The following is a 27367-nucleotide window of genomic DNA, read 5'->3' as shown; positions in this document are numbered from 1 at the left end:
CAAACTTTTTTTCTGTCAAGGCTCAGGCTGTGAGTCCCAGCAGTACTGCTGTTGGGGCTGAGTGACAAGTCTGCCTAATGAATTAGGATGTGTTTAAAGTGCAATTCAAAGTGCTGGGCCGAATTCTACATGCTCTGCCATAAAGGAGGCGTCATCTTTACACAACCACTTCCCCTGTGGGAAAGGGCACCCCAGAATGCTAGATGGGCTTGAAGATAACTTTGCAGAGAGGTGGCCATATCTCATGTGGTGGGTGCATGGAAGACACATTTGGCAACTGGCTCTGGTTTGAAGTCTTTTGCCTTGCCCGGCCAGTGTGGTTCAGTGGTTGATCGTTGACCCATGAACCTGGAGATCATGGTTTGATTCTGGTCAGGGCACATGCCTGGGTTTCTGGCTCAATCCTCAGTAGGGGGCGTGCTGGAGGCAGCCAATCAATGATTCGCTCTCATTATTGATGTTTCTATCTCTCTCCCCCTCCTTTCCTCTCTCTAAAATAAATAAAAAACATATTTAAAAAAAATAAATAAAGTATTCTGTTTTTCAGAGGTCGTTTGGTGCCAGTGTGAGACAGAGTGAATTCTGGAGGGTGGGAAATATCCCTTTCTCAGATGGCTTCAGGGATTAAAATCTTGAACATTTGCTGTCTATTGTTTTGTCCACCTCATTATTGCTTATTCTATGAGTATTACAGAAAACTCGAAGATACTGAGATATACTGAATTGAAAATATAGAGTAACTCACTAAAGATAGTCAAGAAATAAACAGAATAACGAATACTCTCATTTTCATCCCAACTTTTGCCTGGTCCTTACTATAGTATCTCTTCTATCAGCTTAATCACCGCCGGTGACAGAGAGCTCAGTATCTCCCGATGATGTCCTGGCATATTGGGAAACCCACAGTTGGCATATTCTTTTTATTGATTTTTTTTTTTTTTTTTACAGAGAGGAAGGGAGAGGGATAGAGAGTTAGAAACATTGATGAGAGAGAGAAACATCCATCAGCTGCCTCCTGCACGCCCCCGACTGGGGATGTGCCCGCAACCAAGGTACAAGCCCCTGACTGGAATCGAACCCGGGACCCTTCCGTCCGCAGTCTGATGCTCTATCCACTGAGCCACACCAGTTAGGGCTACAGTTGGCATATTCTTGATCCAGTATAACACTGACTGACTATGAAAGGGAATGTCCTTTCCAAAGGGAGGCCCTGGCCGCATGCATGCAGGAGGTGCTGGAGAGCTGAACCGCTCCAGTCCCCATCAGCCCAAGCAGGCGGTGGGAGAGAAGGCTGGGGATTCAGAGAGGCAGAGGGTGTGAGCCTACAGAGAGGCTGTGGCATTTCCACTCTTTTCCCCATAGCACTCGGGCGGGACTGAGTTCTGATGTGTATACACCTGCAGCCAGGTGGGGTGCTCACAGCTGGGCCCATGCTGAGTTGGTGCCCATGCCACACCAGTGACTGTGTGTTCTGAGTGATCACCTTGCTTGTTTCCCTGCCAGCCTCCAGTCAGGTGGAGAGTTGCTCACAGAGAGTACAGTTGTCTGGTTGGATGTGAGGGGAGAGACTTTTTAATAGCCAGAAGTGACAGGAAAGCCAGCCAACTGCTCCAAATGCCTTCAAGAAGCAAGAGCTGACAGAGCACCAAAGGCAATGAAGATACTGAGATATACTGAATTGAAAATATAGAGTAACTCACTAAAGACAGACAAGAAATAAACAGAATAACGAATACTCCCATTTTCATCCCACCTTTTGCCTGGTCCTTACTACATGGACCTCTTTTTTTATTGTGGTCTACTGAGGCCAGCCTGTTGAATTGAATTGCCGTGGTTGGATCCAGAGAATTAAATTAAGAATAGAAAGTGTAGTATGTGCTAGGCATTGATATTTAAGTGATGGGTAAAGCCAGCTTTCATACAGCTTAGGCCCCCACACCCAATAAGCTGACTCTACCAGAAATTATAGGACAGACTAAATATGATTCTTTTGGAATCATTACTAACAAATGTTTTTCTAAAAAAATCCTTATTGTTGAAAGTATTACATGTGCCCCCTTTTTTCTCCCACTGATCCCTTATAGCGCACCCCCATCCTAGTGCTCATAGTATTTTTTTTACAATCCTTGATATCAAGTGGTTTTCTTTTTTTAGATTTTCGTAATAGTAGAATGGAAGATGGATAGAAAAATTTAAATGATAGAAAGTTCTGATTTCATTATGCCAGATTACTTGAAGTTTTGTTGGGACTTTAATTGAAGATGACAACCAGGTGTTTTCAAGATTTTACAATAAGATTTAGGCCAGATTTACTAAAATAACTCCACAGGAACTTTGAAATGTTGAAAATCATTTCTATGGAAAATATAATCTTAATTTAAAATTTTACTCAAATATTGGCTTTTAAGATAATCTATCATTTTTAGCAAGAGAGGTAGAAGTCTAACTCAGGCATGCCATTTTCTTTCTGAGTTAATGGTGTAGGGCACAAAATGGGTTTCCTCCTCTGCCTATTCAAGGAAAAGTCTTGTGATCTAAAAAAGGAACAACGTGCTGTTGTATCCATGGTAAGGGGATTAACAGTCTTGTGCTTGTAAGACAGCATCCCAGCTCCTATTTAGTCCTTTTGATTTCCAGAAACAAGAGCCCGATTCTTAGACCCCTTGGATGCAGTTGGCCCTGTCTGGCGCCATTGATGAGAAATGGCAATGGAGCCCATTCTTGGAGAATCACCTTCAGTCCAGGGCTCCCCACACTTGAGGAAAGGCAGTGACTTTTTTGTTTGTTTAACGTCTGAGACTTATTATTATTCATGGAAGCGCCATGCAGGAGGGATACTTAGTATTCTGTGGAAGAAGACCCTATGCAGCTAAAAGTATTGCCCTTTATTTTGGTAATATCAGTCTTAGGTAAATTATGGAAATAGTGCTTCCTAAGATACTAGTACAGTGGGGGGAGGGGTATCCTAATAAATACTCGATAAAATTTAATACACAGCAGAACACATTTTTAAAATTTTGCATAAGTATTAAAAGCACCCTTATGCTGACAGATGCCATTATCTTGCATTTGAACACAGCTCTTCCTGATTTTCTAAGTACATGTGTATCTGTTACCGCTTTATCCATGAAGCAAGTAAGAACTATTATTAATCCATTGCCTTACTTTATTCTTGTATATCGTTTTAATGTGCCCAGGGAACTTTAAAAATAACTGCTTTGCTCCTGTATTTGTATATGTGTTTGTATTTAATTTGAAAAAAGGTATATTTACAAGAGAGTTGCAGAGATAATGCAGAAAGATTCTGTGTCCCAATAGTCTTCAACCTGAGGGTATTTTGTTCCTCCACTGCTCCTGAGTATATTTGGAAATGTCTGGAGGCATTTTGTTTTTCACAATTTGATGTGTTCTTGGCATCTGGTGTGTAGAGCCTAGGCATGCTGCAAAAATCATTCAAGAGAATAGACAACTTCTCACAAGTAAGAATTAGCCAGTGTAAAATGCAGTAGCACTGAGGGTCAGAATTTCTATTCTAGACCCTTCACCCATTTTCCTAATGTTATTATCTATATCTATATATATAAAAGGCTAATATGTAGTGTCCCCTTGGGAGTTTGACTGGGAGACCAGGAGTTTGATCACTTGCTATGATGTGCGCTGACCACCAGGGGCCAGCACGGAATGAAGGAAGGCCCCGGCCGTCAGCTGGAAGGCCCTGATTGGCTCTGATCACTGGGCAGGCCTAGGGACCCTACCCGTGTATGAATTTTGTGCACCAGGCCTCTAGTGTTAAATAACTAGGATAAATATATCAAAATTAAGAAATTAACATTGGCTCTATGTTATTAAACTGTGGCATTTTTCAGATTTCCCCTTTTTAGACTAATGTCCTGTTTCTGTTCTAGAATCTATTCCTCTTTAGGCTGATCCAATCTAACAGTTTCTCCATCTTCCCTTGTTTTTCATGACCTTGACATGTCTGAAGAGATTTATAAGTGTTTTTCACCTGGGTATAGTACTGATTCCAGCCATGTAGCATATCAAGGTTGCATATGGAAATGGTGTGTTGTTGGGTTATATCTATTACTGGAGATTGTTGTGGCATTTAGAAGGTAGGGGTGAGAGATAACCAGTTTGGTACCCATGTCAGGACATTGCCACATAATGAGGAATTTCCTACTGAAAATGCCAGCAGTGTTCTCATTGACACACTAAGATCTCAAGCCCTTTCTAGTCATGTATAGTGAAAAGCCTAGTCTCCAGTCTAGCAAATGACAGGAAGTAATCTTCAAAAGAGAAGCATCATTTATGGAGTTTCAGTCCAAGATTTTTTGTATCTAATAGTAACTGTCTTCATTGAAAATGTTGGATTTACTCTTTTCATCATCATTTTAATCTTTTGGAAATTTTTATTTCAAATGTTTTTACTTTATTTGCCAAGGTGCTGTATTAAAGCATGAGTTAGCACCCCAAAGAAATACTGAATAAATAACTTGAATTCATAGTAAGAGACAGTGTAGTTCCATGGTGAGGAGGACACGGGGAAGAATTGATGGAGTGTATACATTCCTCTTCCTGATTTATTTTTCTTACAGCACTTCTCCCACCTGGCAGTGTGTACATTTATTTACTTGGTTATCTTCTGTCTCCGCCCCTTTAGAAATCAAGCTCCAAGGGAGAATACAGCTATTTTCTGCCTCTAAAAACAAATACCACAACATTCATGTTTGAGCAGTATTTAGAGACTTTAGGTGGAAAGAAAATCATAGGCAAATGTTCAAATGACCACTTACTTGGCTCCTGGCCTCCTCTCTTATGCCAGCAGCATTACTTGGTGTTTAATTTATATAAATGGCATGTGCTACATATAACATTACAACTCCCATCCTTTTCATTCAATAAGTGTATTTTTGAGATTTGTCCTTTTATATGTAAAAGTGTAGCTCTAGTTCAGTAGCTTTCCACTGGAGGTGATCTTTGTCCTTCACGAGATATTTGGCAATGCCTGCAGAAATTTTGATTGTCACTAGTGGAGGTGGCCTAATGACAACTACTCGAGAGAGGCCAGGTTTGCTGGTAAACATCCTGCAATGCACAGCTCAGCTACCCCACACAGAATTATCTGGCTCAATAGTCCAGATGCCCTGGGCTCTTTCTTTCCTTGAATCTGTGGACTCGCTTGATAGCACAGACCAGGTTTACGTGATCCATTCCCATACTGATGGACATTGAGGTTGTTCCAGTTCTCAGCTCTGACAGAGTTTGACAGAGAACAGTCTCACTGATGTCTCTCTCTCTCTCTCTGTAAGAGAACTGCAGGTAGCTGCACTCTGTTCTAGGAAACACTTCCAGAATGGCTGGACCCAAGGACACCCCCTCCCGCCCTCCCTGCACTGCCTGGGATTCCAATTCTCTGCATCTTTACCAGCATTTGTTGCTATCTTACTTTTTAATTTTTAGCAACCTGAAGAGCTTAAATGAGTAGCTCATTTAAAAAAATCTTTACATTATCTGATTATTAATAAGGGCAAAACCATGAATAATCCCCATGCTACAGCATTCTATAAAACTGGGGACAATACTTTTGCCAAGCATGCGCTTAATTTTGTTCATCTCTCTGTATTTTGGACATGCTTTAAACTCACACATTTTGGGAGAACAAGCTTAACAGTTTCTGCCAGTAGAGGGCACTGTCTCTCAGGGATTCTCCACTAGGGCGACTCTCTCTCTCTCTCTCTCTCTCTCTCTCTCTCTCTCTCTCTCTCTCTCTCTCTCCAGGGATTCTCCACTAGGGTGATTCTCTCTTGGTCTCTCTGTCTCTGTCTCTCTCTCTCACACACACACATACCTCCTTCCAAGCCTCCCCACATCCTGGACTATTTGGCAATGACATTTTCACAATGTGGGTATGCTGCTGGCACCTAGAGGTTAGAGACCGGGGACTCTGCTGAAACCCTGCAATACAGAGGACAGCACCCAACAGGAAAGAGGAAATTATCTGGCCCCAAATGTTAACAGTGCCAAGCTGGAGAAATTGTGGTGTGGAAGAATCCTATTATGTGAATCTTTGAAAGAAAGACTATGACAATCTCCAAGATAATAAAGATGCCTATACTTAATGTTTAAAATAAGAACAAACTTCTTAGTATGCACACTGGACAAGCAGGGGTGACAAATGCCTTCCTCATTAGTATGTTCCTAGGAAAAGGCAGGAGGGGTGGGTGGGGGTCTGGGGCTTGGTAGACCTGCCAGCTGGGATGGTGGTAGGTGACCTGGTAGTATCCTTGATTCATGCAGGGGCAGAGTAGTACTCACCAGGGTATAAGAACAGTGGGTTTGAATTTTAGGAGTTGGTGGTGGCAGGGCCTCAAGTAATAGGACACCAGCGTGACCACACGCTTCCAGTTCTCTCACAGTCTCCAGCCGTGACTGTGTGACCTGTGCTGGTGGTGTCCTTGCATCAGGGTGGATGACAGACAGGAAAGGCTTAGGGAGGGTAGTGGCGTTGTCTTCCTTTCGACCTGTTGCACCAGGAGCGGAGTCTCAGGCCTGGGCACAAAGGAAAGGATCACTCCCTTTCTCCATACGGGCTTGAAGGCCAACGGCCTGTGCTCTAGGCTTGGCCTCCTTCTCTTGGTGTCTGGGTCTCAAACTAGAGTTGTCTGTCAAACTTCCTTTTTCCTTTCTTGCATTGGCTGAGAGGCCTCAGTACTGTCTCCTTGGCACAGGGGTCAGGGTGCCCTTGGGTGGGTGGATACATGTGTATGATCAGAGGGAAGCACATTTCCAATTTACAGTTGGAAAGCAGGTAACTGCAAAAACAGTGTTCAAAGGTTTATGGTAAACTGATCAAAGCACTTCAGTTTGGAGGTCTGTTATTGGTCCAGCCCAATACTGGAGTGGGAGAGGCACAAAAATAGTGGCCATTAGAGCAACTATTGGATCAAGAGTGGGCAATGGATTTATCTGGATCCAAGAAGCTTCAGTGGTTCAGAGGCCCAGTGTTTGGAAGGCAGGGGTGCTGCCAGCTAACAGGTGATGGAGAGTGAGGTCACTAAAGCTCTCTACTAAATAATTCTTCTTGATTTTATTTTTTGGTAGAGTCCTTATTTAAGGAATGGTCCTCAAGTATATGATTTTGAAACAAAAGAAATTTCCTATGTAATTTTATTCTTAATAATACCTCTCTTCATAATGGTAGAAATTACTTTTCATTAATAGCTAAGACATCTCTTAAGATAGCAATAACACCAGAGTGGATAGTCCAATGAAATGTGGCTTAATTTGCTTACGGTGTGTTTTTTTTCCTTCCCATCATCTGCAGAATTTCCCATGTCTTACTTTGCAATGTAACCCGGAGGGTGTCATTCTGGTTTGTGGTTACAGATCCTACGAAAAACTACACACTTCCTGCTGATGAGATACAGTCAGCCATAAGGTAATCACTGTGAAATATGCCTTCTACCAGTAAATCAACCTGTTGATTAATTCACCTCTTTTCATAGGCATTAAAGAAATTTATTTCTGCTTCACAACATTTATTTATTAAGATGTCAAAGGTTTTATTTTGCTAGTTTGTATTAGAGATTATAGAGCAGTGGTTCTCATTAAGGGGTACTTTTCCCTCCAAGAGACATTTGACAATGTTTCCAGATACTTTTGCTGTCACAGCACGGGGCAGAGGGAAGTTTGCCACCAGGCAGAAGTTAGGGATGCTGTTAAACATCCTACTATGCCCAGGACAGTATCTCACAACAAAGAATTATTAGACCCCAAACGTCAATCATGCTGTGGTTGAGAGACCTTGGTTTAAATATTAGCTAAGAATGTTCAGTGCTGTCTTTTTTTTTTTTTTTTTAAAGCAAGAACACCTTGTACAGAACTATTGTGTGATGGTTCATCACATGGATTCTGGAGGCCAAATGTTTAGGTTGTTAATTCTGGTTTTGCTTCTTGCTAATTATTTGAATATAGACAAATTACTTCCCTTTTACTTTCCTTTTTTCATTTATGAAACAAGAATAATATGGTACTCCTAGCTCAGATTTCTTGGGTCTCTAAGAACTTACCTTCCTTAGTCAATGTACAGTCTTTATCTTTGAAAGATACCTTTTAATCTTATTTTGTAATTTTTCAATTACAGTTTACATTTAGTATTATTTCATATTGGTTTCAAGTGTACAACATTTCAAGTTAGACAATCATATACTTTACAAAGTGTTCCCTCTGTATTTCAAGTACATATCTGCTACCATACATAGTTATTACAATATTATTGACTATATTCCCTGTGCTATACTTTGCATCCTCATGACTACTTTGTGACTACCAATTTGTAAAAGATACCTTTTTAAAAAAGAGATAAAATTAGGATTCATACAAATAAAAAATAAATTCTATCAAATACTTTATTATTTCATTTGTTAATGAGGAAACTAGTAAAATATTAAAACTAGTTCAAAGGAGACTTCAGGTGAGCATGCATACATAGGAATCGAGGAATGGTGATATTCATTTAAAAAAAGATGCACCAGTTTATTTATCAAGTAGTCATCAATCGTATTCCACCAGACACAATTCATTTGATTTTGTGTGGACAGGAATCATTTACATTATGTTAGTTTTATATACAACTTACAGATTTGCAAAATAACTCATAAACAAGAAAAGGCAGAAATTATCCAAAAAAGGTGTTTTTGCCAGATACTCAGTGATATTTTTTTACCCATTTCAAGATTTATAGTTTTTCCTGACGGTTCCTCTCCTCCTCTCCTTGTGATCATAACAGACTTTGAAAAGGGAAATGTAATCTTTATTTCATAGAAGCATAAGGATGCAATTTGTTTTTATTTCAATTATTGTGCACACTTTATGTGTCAAAACTTCAGATCCCATGCATGATTCATGTTGGGCAAAGGTATATTGGAAGAAACAAACTATAGGGTATCCCAAAAATGCACATACATTTTAGCAGCTGATAGCTCAATTGATGTTTCTTTCTTTTCAGATTTAACCCATTGGAATTAATAATTATTCAAAGTGTGTATACATGTTTTGGGACATCCTGTATTTTCTGGAAAAAAAAAGAAACAAAGTAAATAACTCTCTTCACTATGGATTTCTAGGTTACTAAGGTGTACATTATTGTCTTTACCAAGGAGAAATATCTAGTGAAAGAACTCATTTGCTTTCTGTAAAATATTAACATTTAAGATAATGAGCACATGATCAAATGCCAAAGGTTTTGTGTGAACAATCATCTATTTCCCTTGCTGAAGCAAAGTTATTGATGCCAGGGGTGGGGAACCTTTTATCTGCCAAGGGCCATTTGGATATTTATAACATTATTCGTAGGCCATAGAAAATGTTCAACTTAAAAAATTAGCCTGCTATATTTGGTCAAACATTTCATTAACTCACCATTAATGCTTTGGCAGAGCCAGACCAAATGATTTCGAGGGCCTTATTTGGCCTGTGGGCCAGACGTTCCCCACTCCTGATCTATACCAATGGGAAATGATTTAAGCTGCTTTAAATGATGATTTGAACTAAATTGTTCCTACACTTTTGCTACTAAGAATACTGTTAAGATCCACCACTTAGGTAGTAAGAACTAGGAATATTGTATTAGTATTTCACGTGAAAAGGGCTTTTATTCAAGCCCTGTGATGTGGGAAGGCTGCAAGGAAAATGAAGGCACTGTGGTTAAACCAGGCCTCAGTTCATGTAAGGAGGAAGAGTGTTTGGGGTGAAGGTAGATATGTAGATGAATATGTTCACTACAAAATGTTTGTTTTAAATAGCAGGAGAAGCTATTCAGGGGGTGAGGATGGCTAATAAAATGGAAATTTATGTCAGGGAATGGATAGGGCTCAACAGGATTGTATGAAAATAAAGGAAAATTTCAGGATGCTAAAAAAAGAGAGGAAGACATGAACAAATGGAAGAATATACCATGTTCATGGATTGTTAGAGTAAACATCATTAAAATGTTCATACTACCCAAAGCAATCTATAAATTCAATGCAATCCCCATTAAAATACCAATGGCATACTTCAAAGACCTAGAACAAATTCTCCAAAAATTCATCTGAAATAAAAAAAGACCCCGAATAGCTACAGCAATCTTGAGAAAGAAGAACAATGTTGGAGGGATCACAATACCAGATATCAAGCTATACTACAAAGCCACTGTTCTCAAAACTGCCTGGTACTGGCACCAGAACAGACATATAGACCAGTGGAACAGAACAGAGAACCCAGAAATCAACACAAGCCAGTATGCTCAATTAATATTTGACAAAGGAGGCAAGAGCATACAATGGAGACAAGACAGTCTTTTCAATAAATGGTGTTGGGAAAACTGGACAGATACATGCAAAAAAATGAAACTAGGCCACTAGCTTACACCATACTCAAAATGGATAAAGGACTTAAACGTAAGATGGAAAACCATAAAAATCGTAGAAGAAGTCATAGGCAGCAAAATAGTAGACGCTGGTCGTAGCAATATCTTTACCGATACAGCTCCTAGGGCAATGGTAACTAAAGAGAAAATAAACAAATGGGACTACATCAAAATAAAAAGCTTCTGCACAGCAAAAGAAACCATCAACAAAACAACAAGAAAGCCCACTGCATGGGAGAACATATTTGCCAATGTAATCTCCTATAAGGGTTTAATCTCCAACATTTACAGGGAACTCATACAACTTAACAAAAGGAAGATAAACAATCCAATCAAAAAGTGGGCAAAGGACCTAAATAGACACTTTTCGAAAGAGGACATTCAGAAAGCCAAGAGACATATGAAAACATGCTCAAAGTCACTAATCATTCGAGAGATGCATATCAAAACAACAATGAGGTACCATCTCACACCTGTCAGAATGGCTATCATCAACAAATCAGTAAACGACAAGTGCTGGAGAGGATGCAGAGAAAAAGGAACACTTCTTCACTGCTGGTGGGAATGCAGACTGGTGCAGCCACTATGGAAAACAGTATGGAGTTTCCTCAAAAAATTAAAAATCGAACTGCCATTTGACCCAATAATACCACTTCTAGGAATATATCCCAAGAAAACAAAAACACCAATCAGAAAGGATATATGCACCCCTATGTTCATAGCGACACAATTTACAATAGCTAAGATCTGGAAACAGCCTAAATATCCATCAGCAGATGGATTAGAAAACTATGGTACACAATGGAATACTACACTGCTGTAAAAAAGAAGGAATTCTTACCATTTGCAACAGCATGGATGGAACTGGAGAGCATTATGCTAAGTGAAATAAGCCAGTCAGTGAAAGAAAAATACCACATGATCTTACTCATTTATGCGTAATAAAGAATATTATAAACTGATGAACAAAAATAGATACAGAGGCAGAGAAGCATAGAACAGACTGTCAAACTACAGTGAAAAGGCTGGGGAGGGTTGAGGGGGGAGGTAAGAAATCAACTGAAGGACTTGTATGCATGCATATAAGCATAATCAATGAATGCAAGACACTGCGCGGGGCGGGGTGGCGGGGTGAGGCCATGTCCCAGGGGGTAGGGGAGGCCGGGGGAAGGTCAATGGGGGAAAAAAGGAGACATAAGTACTACTATTTGTAATACTTTAAACAATAAAATAAAATTTTAAAAAAAAGAAAAGAAAGGAAACAATACCAAGAGGGAAGGATAGAGTGAAAAGAAGGATGTGGTACTTAGAGTGCAGGCAAGAGAAATTTCAAGTCTGAAGGATCTACATAGTTGGGCAAAATAATACTAGTTATACCTAATTTGCCTAACAGTTTTTGCTTCACAGGCATGTTTTCATGCATCTGTGGCATTTAATACCAATGCCAGTCATTTTTGAGTCATTATTCTTATTTCACATTTATAAATGAGGAAACTGAGATTCAGGGAGATTAATTGATTTGCTAAGGCCACCATGCTAGAAAAATAAACGGCGAGGACTTGAACCCAGGCATGCTGCCACCAAGTCCAGTGATTGTTTTTCTCTCTACTAGAGTGTTTACACCTATAGAATCAGGTGAGGGAATGACTGACCAGTTCTAAGATGGCTGTTTTAGCTGTTTTGTGAGGGTCTGCCCGTATTCAAGGCCAATCTTGGCTGAAAGATTCTTGTTGATTGATACCTCTTGGGGATTTCAGTGGTGGACTGAGGTTTAGTCTGTGCTGAACTGGAACTTCTAATCAGCCCGAAAGGTGATAGAATAGCAAAGTGTTAACCAACCAGGTAGATAGGATGAGAATGCAGAGCAACTTTTCATTTCACTCTGACTTAGACCTTAGAATTCATTGTTTTGTGGAAAGATTTGTGTTCCTGGATTATCAATATTAGGTTGTAAAAAATGAAAACATTCTACAGTTTGGTAAAAATCACATTGACATTATCCCCTGCTGTAGATTATCTGGTTGAGATTATCCTTTATATTAATGAATAATCATGCGTCAGCATAGATTTTTATTTGCTAAAGGAGGTCTTTCCTGATACCTTGGTGCAGATCAGCAGAGATTCTCAAGCCATTACTGTCAAGTTCAATACCGGCACTGTACAAGACAGTAGTCACCAGTCATATGTGGCTATTGAGCACTTGAAATGTAGCTAGTCCAAGGTTAGATATGCTCTAAGTGTAAAGAACACACTGCATTTCAAATACTTAATACAAAATAAGACGTGAACCAAGGCAATATTGATTATATGTTGAAATTATATTTTCTTAGATGTATTGGGAAAATATATTATTAAAATTAATTTCATTTGTTCGTTTTTACTTTTTTTAAAAATGCAGCTCCTAAAAATTTTTAAGTCACACGTAAGACTCACATTGTATTTCTGTTTTTCAGGACTGCTCTAGAGGGAGGTGAAGTCAGCTTGTCTAGTGTGAATTCAGTAAAGGCCATACCATATCTCCAAGAAATCTCCTCATCTAGTTTTCAAATTCCAGTTAGAAATTAACTTTTTTTTGTTTCAGAGAAGTCTTTATAACCAACCCTTCCCTAAGGCATGTTTCCATGCCTCCCTAACTGGTGTAACCACCCAAAATGCAGATTTTCCCCAGGAAAAGTAGCACATTTACCTTTATGCTTTCTAGACTTTTGGACTCCTAAAGCACCATTTCCTTTAGTCATATAGAACTATTTGCAGTTTACTGAGAAAATCATACTATACCATGTCTCCATTCCTGTGCTCACTACACAATTTGGTCTAAAGAACTCCTACCTGTTCCTCAAAACACAGTTCAAAAGTTCCTTCTCAGGAAAGCAGCCCTGACTTCTCACTATGATGTCCTTGGCCCTCTGCTGGGCTCCCTAACTGTATCCATATTTGCCTTTTTCATAAAACATTTTGTATTGCACTGTGATTGTAGAGGGGCTGATCTGTCATCCTTCTAGACTGTAAGGTCTTTGGTATTTTTATTTCACATTGTATCTACAGCACCTAGCACAGTATTTGGTACTTAGTAAGTTTTCCACAAATGTTGGTTGAATTAATGGAGGGAAAAGATCAAACCAATGGGTTTGCAACTGCTCCTGGATTAATGTTTTCTTTTCCTGGTTTTCTTTTGTTCTCGTTCATCATTCACTTGTTAACATATAATTTTATCTTTTGGGGCTGTTGGTATTTATGCAAATCACCTTAAATAGATTCTTGTCATTTTAATCTAGATGCTACCCTCTTAGGAAATAAAACATGGTGGGCAGAGCTCAAAGTTCAGGACTTCTGGTTACTTCTAGAACATTTGTAACAAGGGAGAACAGTAGTGTATAGAAGAGTACCTCTCTGACAGTGAGCACAGCAACTTATGAAAAGAATACCACAGCATGAATGCCCTCGTCAAACTGTTTAATCATGGATAGATAGGTCTACATTTTCTGTTTCTAATTTTTTTCTGTCTTGTTTTGTTTGTTTTTATTGTCATTGTATTTTAGAATGAATAGGAACCGGATCAACAATGCCTTCTCTTTGAATGACCAGACTCTGGAATTTTTAAAAATTCCTTCCACTTTTGCACCACCCACTGACCCATCTGTGCCCATCTGGATTATTGTATTTGGTGTGGTATTTTGTATTGTCATAGTTGCAATCACACTATTGGTTTTATCAGGAATCCGGCAACGTAGAAGGTAAGATATTGAAAGGGAATGATTAAAGAGTGTTTTTCTGTTTGCTTATGACTTAGAAAAATAAGGAGAGGATTTGTCCCTAACTGAAGATAATGCCTCATATCTGAAACTTTGAAAAAAAATGGTGATTTAAAAAATATCACCTATGCTCTTGTATTTAGAGGCTTTTTGGAGTCCAATGTCCCTTATTTAATTATGCTTCTTTCTATTACTATAATTCTCTCTATTCTACACCATATGGATGTTACATATCCAGAGTCAATTTTAAATCTACGTTATGATTTTATAAGCTAGATATACAGAGCTAAGACTTGTTGGGTGGGCAGAGTTAGTCTTTAGTAGTCCTCCACCTCCAGATGCCAGCAGTTCTAGTTATTTCCTCCCCACCTTGGCCTACCTCTTCTTGGCCTAGTACCTGTAGCTACCATCTTGTCCCAGATTCTTTTTGGCTGTTTTATACTTCCTCCCTTTGATGGATGCTCATCCCTCTAGTGCTTATGGTATGATATAGAATTGCATTCCTCAAAGTGGCCTTTGAATGAACTCCCTGAATCACTTGTTTCAAATGTAGGTTCCTTGGCTTTATCACAGACCCACTAAATTAGAATTTATTAAAATGGGATGCATTTTAATAAATATTCTGGTTACTTTATTTTTATAATTTAATAAATCTTTATTGTTCAGATTATTACAATTGTTCCTCTTTTTTTCCCCCATAGCTCCCCTCCACCCGGTTCCCACCCCACCCTCTGCCCTTACCTCCCCCACACTGTCCTCATCCATAGGTGTATGATTTTTGTCCATTCTTTTCCCGCACCTCCCCACACCTCTTTCCCCCTGAGAATTTTCAGTCCACTCCCTTTCTATGCCCCTGATTCTATTATATTCACCAGTTTATTCTGTTCATCTGATTTTTTATTCACTTGATTTTTAGATTCACTTGTTGATAGATATGTATTTGTTGTTCATAATTTTTATCTTTACCTTTTTCTTCTTCTTCCTCTTCTTAAAGAATAACTTTCAGCATTTCATATAATACTGGTTTGGTGGTGGTGAACTCCTTTAGCTTTTTTTTATCTGTGAAGCTCTTTATCTGACCTTCAATTCTGAATGATAGCTTTGCTGGGTAGAGTAGTCTTGGTTGTAGGTTCCTGCTATTCATCACTTTGAATATTTCTTGCCACTCCCATCTGGCCTGCATAGTTTCTGTTGAGAAATTAGCTGACAATCATATGGGTGCTCCCTTGTAGGTAATTAACTGTTTTTTCTCTTGCTGCTTTTAATATTCTCTCTCTGTCTTTTGCTCTTGGCATTTTAATTATGATGTTTGGTGTGGTCCTCTTTGGATTCCTTTTGTTTGGGGTTCTGTGCACTTCCTGGACTTGTAAGTCTATTTCTTTCACCAGGTGGGGGAAGTTTTCAGTCATTATTTCTTCAAATAGTTTTTCAGTATCTTGCTCTCTCTCTTCTTCTGGCACCCCCATTATTCTGATGTTGGTACACTTGAAGTTGTCCCAGAGGCTTCTTACACTATCTTCAAATTTTTGGATTCTTTTTTCTTTTCCAGTTGAGTGTTTTTTGCTTCTTTGTATTTCAAATCTTTGACTTGATTCTTGTTCCTCTAGTCTGCTGTTGGGTCTCTGTATAATATTTTTTTATTTCAGTCAGTGTATGTTTAATTTCTAGTTGATCCTTTTTCATATCCTCGAGGGTCTCATTAAATTTATCGGCCTTTCTAGGAAATTCTTGAAAAACCTTATAACCATGGTTTTGAACTCCATATCCAGTCGTTTGTTTTCCTCCATTTCTTTCGTTTGTGATCTGTTTCTTTGTCTCCGCATTTTCGCTGCTTCCCTGAGTTGGTAGGGTAGCTTTGTGTGCTAGGTGTCCTATATGGCCCAGTGGCTCGGCCTCCCCAGTTACTTGAGGTGGACACTCTTGGTGCACCCCTTTGTGGACTGTGTGTACAGCCTTGTTATAGTTAAGTCTTGATTGTTGTTGGTATCACTGGGAGGAATTGACCTCTAGGCCAAGTGGCTGTGAGGATCAGCTGTGTCTATGCCAGGAGAACTTCTGTGCTGGAGACAGCCTTATGAGACAAGACTTGCAAAATTGCAAAAGCCTCTGTGCTCAGCTTGGATGGGACGGTGTCTCAGGGCTGAGCAGACAGTCTTGGCTTCCCGTCAGCCCTGCCCTATGATGCCCCTGGGTCTCAGTGTCCCTTGATAATGACTGCAAGCACCTCTAAGAGTAAGCCGCCCTTGAGTTTCGCCCACTGCCAGACAGTCCAGTTTCTCCCCCAATGAATCTTGATTCCCAGATTCTTGCCCGGAACTGGAGTTCAGCGTAGTGGGGGAGCTTCCGTTTCCCACCCACTAGAGAAAGCCAGCGGCATTCAGCAGTCAGTCCTCTCTTCGCACACTCGCGTGTGCCTCCAGACCTCTGCCTTTCACGGCTCCCCTGAGTTTCCGCCTGACAGTCCAGATTCCCCCCGTATAAGCCTGGGTCCCCAGGGTCTCGCCCGGAACTGGGGTTCAGTGCAGTCGGAACTGGGGTTCAGTGCAGTCGGGAGCTTTTGTTTCCTTCCCACTAGAGAAAGCCAGCCAGGCACTCAGCCGCCTGCGTGCGTGTCTCTGTACCTCAGCCTTTTGCAGCTCCTCTGATTCTCCGTGTGCTTTTCTCTTTCTTCTAGTTGTAGAATTTCCACTCAGCCAGCTTTCCTGTGGTTCTGGATGGTGTTCGTTTTGTCTTTTAGTTGTAGTTTTGAAATTGTTGTGCAAGGCAGCAGTTTAGGTGTTTACCTATGCCGCCATCTTGGTTTCTCCCCGGTTACTTTAATTAACTTAGTTTGACAGCTTCCAAGTTAGCACCTTATGAGTGGAAATTTATTCATAAGGTGCTAACTTGGAAGATTTCCACTCCTTGAGTTTATTTACCTGGATTCTGGGATACTTGAAATTTTGCTGTCTAAATGATTGATATTACTTTAAGAGAGAACTTCAGAGTAGAGGCGGAGTTAGTAAGGTTGTGGGGCAGGGTGAGAAGAGACAGGATTTCTCAGCCTGATGAAAGGAGAAAACTTTGTTTACAAGTACTTCTGATACAGAGGGGAAGTGGAGGGAGGCCTCAACTCTTCACTAGACACTTGATGCTTCTAAACCTTTTTTTCTGATACTGAGAAAGGAAAATTCTGATAAGTGGGACATGCATTGTTTTCAAAAGGGTTGATGCCAGATAGGACATGTAAGATCTGTTTGGCCAAGTGTGTGTTCAACTCAATGTTTCTCCTGAGGTTTGCTACTTTCCATATGTTTCACCTTAGTTACTAACACAAAGGAATAATTTTAAATCATGGACTTTATAATTTTTCATAAATGATAAGTGAAATGCTGTGGAATAAATGTGATTTATGTCTAGTCCCAAATGAAACTCAAAGATTGAGATCAAGTTGTGCTTGCTTTTCTTGAGCTTGGCATGATATGTAATACAAAGAAACTTGGTACAAGTCGTTTATAATGTTTTTTTTTAATATTAAGAAATATTATCTGTAATATTCGAATACTTACATTTAATATTTTACAGTTTTGCATTAATCCTAAAATGCTATAATTCTATGGCTTCTATTGATTGTAACCTTTATGGATTCACTTTATCTCCTTGTTTCCCAATATAGTATCGGAGTTTAAAAAATGGACTCTGGAGATAAACTGCTTAGATTCCAAGTATTTATCACCTGATTCTGCTCTTATATATAATCCATTAACTGTATGGATATCAGGAAGCACAGGCAATGAGTCAGGGAAATCAAGCTCAGGAGAATATGGTTTGTGGTGCTAGAATCATGTTGGTTAATTTTTTTCCTCTGTGTGTAGATAACTTTGCTAGAGCAACAGTGAGGTATACTAGAAATAATTAACTTGGTGGGGTAAAAAGAATTAATGCAGTAAAGTGCTTAGAGTGGTGCCTGGCATACAGTGAGCGCTCAATAAGTGTGAGCTGTTACTATTATTTTATTATCCTGCCATTTGCTGGCCTTTCAGCTAGTTTGTGCTGGGATCAGCTCTTTCCTTCTGAGTAGATTCTACAGTAATATAATAATTGGGTGTGTAGCATCATAATCTGTTGCCTGGGAGAAGTGAGGCTGTTGTCACAGCTTTGCCTCCACAAATTCATTTCATGTTCAAACTAGGAAAACAGATGGACAAATCTCTTTGTAAACCTGGAGAGCATCAATAATTAGCAAATATAGTCAGGACAATTATGACAACGTTCTGAAGATAAATTGATTTGTTGTGTTTTAAGTTTGCTATAATCTGGTGGGTTTCTCTTGTGCAAAGTATTATTTCAAAGTGAGGAGAGGGTGTAGTTTGAAGTGGGAAGAGCCCTAATAATTGTGATGAGAGCCTTTTCTGATCATGGAAAAGATATGATCTGTCCCTAAAACTTTTAGTCTTGAGGGAGACAAGATGAACTGCATATGCTTCACAATGATGTCTGTACTAGATCTAGGACTAGCCCCAGCCCAGATGTAGATGTTTTAGTTCTCTTGTCAGCCTTATGATGATGATGATGATGATGGTGTTTGAGTAATAATGATGATAGTGATGGTGAATGATGATGTTGACAATGATGGTTATAATAGTGAGGGTGATGTGATAATGGTAATGGTGATGATGTCGATGATGTGCTGTGTGTGTTTTAGTAGAAAGAGCACTGGATCAATACTATTGATTTTGGGTTCCAGTCTCAGGCCCTGGCATTTATTAGCTGAGTGAGCTTGAGTACGTCACATATGGAAAATGAGAATAATATTTTTCACCTAGCTCCCTAATTGTTGCAGAAATTTTAGAGCTAATAATTGTGTTTTTTTCTTTGCTGTTCTTAAATGTGCATACTCAATAGGAATCAAATATGTGTTTTGAGTGAAGCCTGCGAGACTAAATAGAGTTCTAGGTCCACTGCTTTCACCAATCTTGTTGCATTCTGAAAGACAAGTTACTCTACATATTTGAATCTGAGCTCAAATATGAAAAGTAGGGATACCAATACATTTTTCATAATATTGCAATGGGAATTAAAGGAAATGATGTATGCAAAGCACTGGTTTCTGCCATGTAATAGATACTAATTAGTATTATGGCTATCACATGGCAGATATAAAGCGACCTGCCTACAGATATATGGTTAGAAAGTTTAAAACAAGGCAGGCTTGATCCCAAAGCCCACCAATCGCACTGTGCTGCAATGCCCACTGAAATTGTTCCAGCAACACGATTTTCCCCAGGAATCATCCGTATTATGAGGACAGCTCCAATTCTTCAATAATTTATTGTGTGTTTAAAAATCATATTTGTCTATCTTTTGTTGTTTTAATGGCTATTCTTGGGCCTTATCTCTTCAGTCCTATCTTTTTGAAGGAAGACAGAAGTACTCCACCACTACTTTATCTTGAGCAATCCCTATTCATTAACACCCCCTAGTTCTGAGGGACATGTGATACTTCTTTTGTCCCCTATTCTCTCTAGATCTGTGGGAGATTATTCACTCTCAAGGCTCCTAGGGGCTAGTTTCAGGTATTTTAGTCACTTAAAAATATCTATATATCTATATATTATTGATTTCAGAGAGGAAGGGGGTTGGAGAAAGAAACCTCAATGATGTGTGAGAATCATTGATCAGCTGCCTCCTGCACATCCCACACTGTGGATCAAGCCCATAACCGGGCACGTGCCCTGACCAGCAATCAGACCGTGACCTCCTGGTTCATAGGTCGACACTTAACCATTGAGCCATGCCAGCTGGGCCAGTCACTTTTTTTTTTATTATTCTCTTCCTGAACTACCTGACATTGCAGGAACAGCAGAAGTCATTTAACACTTCATTTTATTTTTCAGGATTTTTTTTTTCAGAACAACAAATCAGAATGATTCAGAAAGATAGTTAAGTTTTATTATTCTTAGTAGAAGCAATGCACAGGCAGTGAATCAGTTTATTACAGTACACACTATGAAACGTGACAAAGTGCTGTATTACTACTGTAAGATCACCTTTGAACTGCTTATCATCTCCACCAGCCAGAATGTTACTGACGCTGCAATTTGTGAAGCCCAGCAATGTCAAGACTCTGTACAACTGACTCTAAGGTCACAAAAGAACAATATGTACCTACTTAGCCACTGATACAGCTCAGTTTGCTAAATTTCCACAGCAATTTCACTCAGAATCTTTTTTGGTTGAGAAATCCTTCTTCTAAAAAATATAAACTTGTCCTCATCTGTTTGCATCTTCCTTTTTAGTTCCTCCCCATTCCTTTGTGATGACGGATGGATTATTTTTCCTTTGTGGTTGAGGAGAGGGAGGCAAGATTCCTTGCAGTGATCTGCCTGGATTCAGATTTCTGCAATTTTTCTTGTAATTCCATAAAAACATTTTTAAAGTGAAGAAACTGGTAAATAAATACTGGCAGCTGTTATTTCCAACACTGTGTTGCATTGCCACCTACTCCAGACTGCTCCATCCACTAAGATTTTTGTAATATGGCTTTCATACTTGACACAGAAATTTTAGGGTAAGATTGGACTGTTTAAAATCTCCTTATTGTTATGGATATTATTATTTACTCCAAGCCCAATCAGGAGTGACTTGGGGGACAATTGATTGAGCTAGGCATTTTTAATGATAATTGATAAATATACATTTGTTTCCAGGGCTTCATCCCTACTGAAATACCACTCCTCTCTTTTATAATCCATGAAAAATGGAGGGAGGGAGCATGAGTGAAATTTGGAGATCTTCCCTTTTATTGAATCTATTCTTTTCACTTTAGGACATGGACTGTGTCTCTTCCAACATATAGTAGGCACTTAAAACATAGTTATTGAATGAATGTTGGGTACTATGAGTGAAATGATGAGATTGATCATTATAGAATGTCAGTTTTGTTTTTTGTTTTTTGCTTTCTGGAGGACATGGAAAGTAACAATACTCCTGTCCAGAAGAGGAGGGGCCAGAGTATTCTAATCCTCTGGTAGGTGACATCATCTGGCAGGAGGACCCTCTCATCACATGAAACTCTATGCCCACCCCAACCTGTGTTAATCACTGATTGCTGGGGCCTGGAATAGCCATTGTAGTGCCTCATTCTGAGGATGGAGAAACACAGAAGTCTATCCTGGGACTATAACCCCCAACTTTCAACCCAGCATTGGGTCTTATAGTGACACATTTGATAGAGGCATATAAAATAGCACAATACTTTCAAGTGATGACAGTGGGATCTACAGTATTGGATGCTACTTTCATTATGAACTGTAGCTATTTGAAATTATCTAATAAACCATCAACAAAGCCTGGCAAAATCTATACTGACTCCTAATTCCTAAGGTAGGATAATGAATATTTTCTTCCATCCATTTGAAAATAACAAGAGATACAGGAAATAACACGTATGTATGTTTCCTTCCTTCCTTCCTTCCTTCCTTCCTTCCTTCCTTCCTTCCTTCCTTCCTTCCTTCCTTCCTTCCTCCCTCTCTCTCCTCTCTCTCTCTCTCTCTCTCTCTCTCTCTCTCTCTCTCTCTCTCTGTCTTTCTTTTCAGTGGATCCCATTCAAGATATACCTTTGGGTACTGTCTGAATAACAGTCCGTCCGTCCATCCATCCATCCATCCATCCACTAACTTTTTATCCAGCCAATCAGTCATTGATATACATTCATTGATCCATCCATTTACCCTCTGTATAGCTAGCTAGCCAGCCACGTATGTGTCTGTTCATCCAATTCTAAGCCCACTCTGTGCTGAGTCCAGATTCGCTGTTTTACAAAATATCTTTAAATTTATTTGGATTTCAATTACTCTGATTACTTCCTCCTGAGAGATTAAGGTAAAAGAAATTGGTGATGGGGTGGGGCAGGATCACAGAATTACATATATAATATATAATTTTAGTGCGTCACATCTGGAGGCACTTGTGAATTTGTCTCATTTGTTGGTGATATTCACCAAAATTCCTCCCTTGACAAAATACAAATGTCTCTTTATAATTAGTACATTGCTTTTTGGGGTGATATATTGAGACCATGTAAATATCCTGTTCCCTAACCATTTCTCACTCAGTGGTTTCCTATCCATTGATGAGCCTCATTAGAATAAACTACTATAGTGGTGATTTTCTGTTACTCCTATATCAGCTATGATTCTTTCATAAATACAAGCTCTCTCTTTTCTCTCTTCCTACTCCATATTATTTAAAGCATATTGAAGTGGACTTTCATATAGGACTAATAGGAAACTACCTCAGTCATTACTGGGGCATCTTCACCACCTCCTCACCTTCCAGAGTCACTAAGGTTCTAAGGCACTTCCATAGTGGTGGGAGTCTGTCCCAGTCACCACAGCAATGCCTATCATCCCAGACATGTGATCATTCAGGTCTGCCTCTTTGGAGTTTCCTTAGATTCCTGGGACAATAGAATCTTTGGTAAATCTGGAAGCTTTGTGCTTCACATCATGTTTCCACCGGGCCCCAACACTTAACTTGTGATAAGCCTCAGGGAAACTCCTCCTCCCTGTGATTGCCTAGAGGTACCCACCTCTCTTTTCTGCCCCTTACCTCTATGATATCAAGCATAATTGGCTCAACTGTTTTGGTCTTTCACAAAAGACAGGAAGAACCTTTGAATTAAAGGCTATAGCTTTCCACACTCCAAGGAAATATTAAGGGCCTGGTTACCACTTGGGTTGGGGTAGCAGTGTCTACAAAGGAGCTGAGAATGAAAACTCAAAATTTATCCCGTCATGTAGTATTTTTGAAATGACCTGAAATTATAGCTACGAGTTGTAATGTAATCGGTAAAATGTGTTTTGAGTTCCAAAAACATGGCTTACAAATAAATACAATTGTTTTGTAATGAGTAGAGCCAAGCAGTGATACCTACAATTTATAATGTTTACTTCCTTTCTCTAAAGTAATGTGAGTTTGCTTCTTCATAAGCCCTTTCAATTTGATTTTCACTCAACATTTGCAGACCATTAATTTGTCAAGTCCTGTGAGAGGAATTTATTACTTTTTTAAATTCAATTTTTGTGAAGTTCTCCTAGAGCCAAATTTTTTAACTTACCTATTTACCATACATTTTCCTCATATTCCTACATTCAATTTGTGTGTTAATGTAATGTATATATGTGTGTATGCAAATATAAGCATTTATATAAATATACATATGTATTCATATGTATATATATGTATGTATTCCAAGTAAGATCATTCGTTTTGATCAATATGTGTATGTCATCCATGAAGATGTCTTATCTTGATAGCATCTTTTCACCACATCAGCTATTTATGATCTTTGAAACTTATTTGAAAACTAGGGGCTCAGTGCACAAATTTGTGCACCTTGAAAGGAACTGTGGGCTGCGAGGCTGCAGTGGGCACCATTGGCCCATCCTCCATTCCCCTGCCCAGCCCCTCCCACTGTGGCCCCTGGTCCCCTGTCTGCCAGCAGTCTTACTTCTCCCCCTCCCCCGCCGTTGCTCCCACATGCTGATGGAGCCAGCCCTGGCTCACACCTGCTGATGGTGTGGAGTGATTGGGGCTGGTGCCAGCAGTGGGTGCTAGTGGGGCTGTTGCCATCAGCAGGTATGAGTGGTGGCCACTGCCCCAATCGCCCCTCAGGAGCAGGGGGAGGTGCAGAAGCCCTTAGGGGCAATTGGGGCTGGCAGCTGCTGGCACTGAGCGATTGGGACCAGCACCGGGCACCAGCAGCAGGTGCGAGTGGTGGCTCTGGTGCTGGCAGCGGGTGCGAGTGGGGCCGGCACCGGCAGTAAGTGTAAGCACCGGGCAGGACCGTGGTGCGCAGGAGCAAAGAATTTTCAGTAACCACCAGAGGTTTGCCCTGATGACAGCGACCAGCGTACCACCTTGGTCTGGTGCCCCTGCTCACCTGTTCCACCATCCCACCGCTGCCAACACCTGCCATGTTCTGCGCACGCCTCCTGGTGGTCAGCGCACATCATAGTGACCAGTTGTTCGGTTGTTTGCCATTTGGTCTATTTGCGTATTAGGGTTTATATATATCAATATATATATCATCATAAATTTTTCATCATTCTAAGTTTCCTCTTTCCTTTCCTGCTTTCCCTATTTGTGTAAAAGACTATGCTTTCTCCTCCTAGATCCCAATAATTCTTTTTATGTGCATTTAGGAAGAACAAAGGACCCTCTGAAGTAGATGACACTGAAGATAAGAGTGAAAACACGATCACAATTGAAAATGGCATCCCCTGTGACCCCCTAGATACGAAGGGATGGCACATTAATGACACTTTCATGACAGAGGATGAGCGGCTCACCCCTCTTTGAAGGGCGGCTATTCTGATTCCCAAGAAACTCAACACATGTTTCTGTGCAACTGTTGAGCACCACAAATTATTAAGGGCAGATTACATATTTTGTTTCACCATTCTTCTTTTGTAAGAAAATTTGAATGTTCATGAAAGTGGAAGGCAATCAATACCTCTGAAGACCATTGGAATCATAAGCTGTTGACTACTCCCAATATTCTAAAGTAATTTCCCTGACAACACAATGTGTAAGTGTAGTCATTTGGTGTTTGTAATTATTGATTTAGAAGTCCATCAGTATTGAAGCATTTTCAAAAATAAGGACTATATATATATTTTAAACTCTGGAGACCTAAGGAAGAATATTTTTCCAATGGAGAATCCCTATATAATAATTATATTATTTATATCATTCTGTATGTGACTAAGCATGGATAAAAATAATTATTGTACATGGGATGGATAAAAATGGAAGTATTGATAAACAAGGTAGAATTTGATCCTGTTATCATAACAACCGTTGCTTCTATATTTTCTGTCAATCTCTACTAGTGCAGCTCTATTTGTTGACCTTTTCTGCAATTTGTAGAAGTACAATCTATACTAAATAAAGTGCTAATTATTTTTTTGATTATGTGACTGTGGTCTGAGGTTTATTTTTACACTGTGAAACAGTAAGCCTAAATTTTATTATATTTAATCTGTTCTACAGACCTAGAAATGAATTATTTTTGTTGTGTGTATCCTTCCTTGAAGACATCTTGTACTTTTTAGAATTGGTTTTCCTTTCAGATAGGCCATGTGTCATTCTAAATGCTAATAATTATTATACATTTATTAATAGAAAGAAAATTTGCTGCTCAGTCTCCCACTGCTATCACTCATAGTTGATGTTACAGCAATAGTCTCTAGCTCACTTCCCTGCCTCCAGTACTGCTCCCTGGGTATCGACTCTAAGATGGATACTTGCATGAAGGTTTATTGAGGTCTGCTCTCAGGAAATACACCCGTAAGAATTGAGGAAGGTGCGAGTGTGGCAGACAGACTTTAAGATACCTACCATCTCCTGATGTTTACACCTCCATGCAACCTGCACTCCTTGAGTGAGGATGGGACCTGTGACTTGCTTCTAATGAATAGAATACAGTGAAGGTGATGAGCCATCACTCCTGCAATTACTTTATATTATGTCTAAGCAGACTTGTTCTAGACTGCAGTGGTTCTCAACCTTTCTAATGCCGCAACCCTTTAATACAGTTCCTCATGTTGTGGTGACCCCCAACCATGAAATTATTTTCGTTGCTACTTCATAACTGTCGTTTTGCTACTGTTGGTAGCAAAATTTTGCTACTGATGGTCTGAGGCTCTACAGCAGCGGTTCTCAACCTGTGGGTCACGACCCACAGGTTGAGAATCACTAGCAGGGTCGCCTAAGACCATCGGAAAACACAGATATTTACATTACGATGCATAACAGTAGCAAAATGACAGTTGTGAAGTAGCAACGAAAATAATTTCATGGTTGGGGGTCACCACAACATGCGGAACTGTATTAAAGGGTCGCGGCACTAGGAAGGTTGAGAACCACTGGTCTAGAGACTCTCCTTGATGGCTTAAGTAAGTGGCCGTTGGGAAAGAAACTGAGCAGCCTCTAGGAATTGCTGCTGGTCTGCTGGCACTGAAGGAAGCCTCTAATCAATAGCCATCAAGAAGCTGGGGTCCTCAGTCCTACAAACACAAGGAAATTGATTCTGTTAACAACTGGGGTCAAGTCTCTAAGTAAGAATAGTCTGGCCAACACTTTGCAGCCTGAGCAGAGGATCCAGTTACGCTACCCATGGGCATTGTGAGATGATCAATATGTTTTTTTAAGGCACTAAGTTGGACGTAATGTGTTATGCAGCAATAAGAAATTAATAAAGTCGGATTAGGCAGAGGAAGAAGTGACCAATAACATGGTTACCACAGAAGCCTCAGCCGATCCTTCAGGGAGGTTAGGAGCTGAGATTGTCCCTGATTGAGTGAGGTAAGATGGATGGGCCTTTGTATCTCATTAGCCAGTTACGGCCCTGCGTGCTGTCTGGGAGAGGGTCTGCCCTTGGGAAAGATAGCTCCCTGTGGCTGGGGACAATTCCCATTGAAGGACTCAGTTGTGAGACTTTTAAAAGCCAATATTTTCAGAAGCTGAGGATATATGTACATGGGCCCTGAAGAGAAGGCCTTGTGGACCCCCAGAATGTCCACCACACCCTTTCCAGTCCATTGGCTACAATATAGCTTGAATGAATACCCAAAATGCAAACCTAATCCTGTTGGTTCCTAACGTAGAAGCTTTTATTTTTATTTATTTTAAAAATTATATTTATTGGAGGTGACATTGGTTGATAATGGCATCATATAATTTTCAGTTGTACATCTTATAATTTAACATCTGTATACTCTGTTGTATGCTCACTAAATGGCATCTTATTTTCTTTAGGATAAAGCCAGACTTCTTAACACTGGGCCAACTGTAGTTTTACCTTTACTTTCCTCTCTAACTTCATCTCTCACCTTTTCTTCCTTTTCTATCTCTTTGCCTTTCTTTCATCAATCATAATAGTTCCTTCACGTCTAGGTCTTTGAACAAGGTGTACCCTCTACCTAGAACACTCTTCTGTATCTCTCAGCTTATCCTTAGGGGGTCTATCTCACTTAAACATCTTGCCTTCCTAGAGGTCTTTGCTGGACGTCCTGGCTTTGTGCTTTTAGAATGCTCAGATAATTATGCTCATCTTGTACTTTATATTTAAACTAGAGGCCTGGTGCACGAAATTCGTGCACGGGAGTGGGGGTCCCTCAGCTCGGCCTGCACCCTCTCCAATCTGGGACCCCTCGGAGGA

At 39.8% G+C, this 27367-nt stretch overlaps 1 protein-coding gene across 1 annotated transcript in view; it reads left to right on the top strand.

Annotated features, from left to right (window-relative positions):
- CLTRN (collectrin, amino acid transport regulator) overlaps nt 1-25119 on the top strand; it is a 36620-nt gene extending 11501 nt beyond the window's left edge. Inside the window, exons 6-8 of the mRNA XM_054714830.1 lie at nt 7325-7438; nt 13948-14142; nt 24348-25119. Of these exons, the coding sequence (XP_054570805.1) occupies nt 7325-7438; nt 13948-14142; nt 24348-24504 (466 nt within the window). The 3' untranslated portion in view covers nt 24505-25119. The remainder of the gene's footprint in view (nt 1-7324; nt 7439-13947; nt 14143-24347) is intronic.
- Nucleotides 25120-27367: the final 2248 nt, after the last annotated feature.

The sequence above is a fragment of the Eptesicus fuscus genome, chromosome 1 (genome assembly GCF_027574615.1).
Source record: "Eptesicus fuscus isolate TK198812 chromosome 1, DD_ASM_mEF_20220401, whole genome shotgun sequence".
NCBI lineage: Eukaryota > Metazoa > Chordata > Mammalia > Chiroptera > Vespertilionidae > Eptesicus > Eptesicus fuscus.
This window is presented reverse-complemented; position numbering and strand designations above follow the sequence as displayed.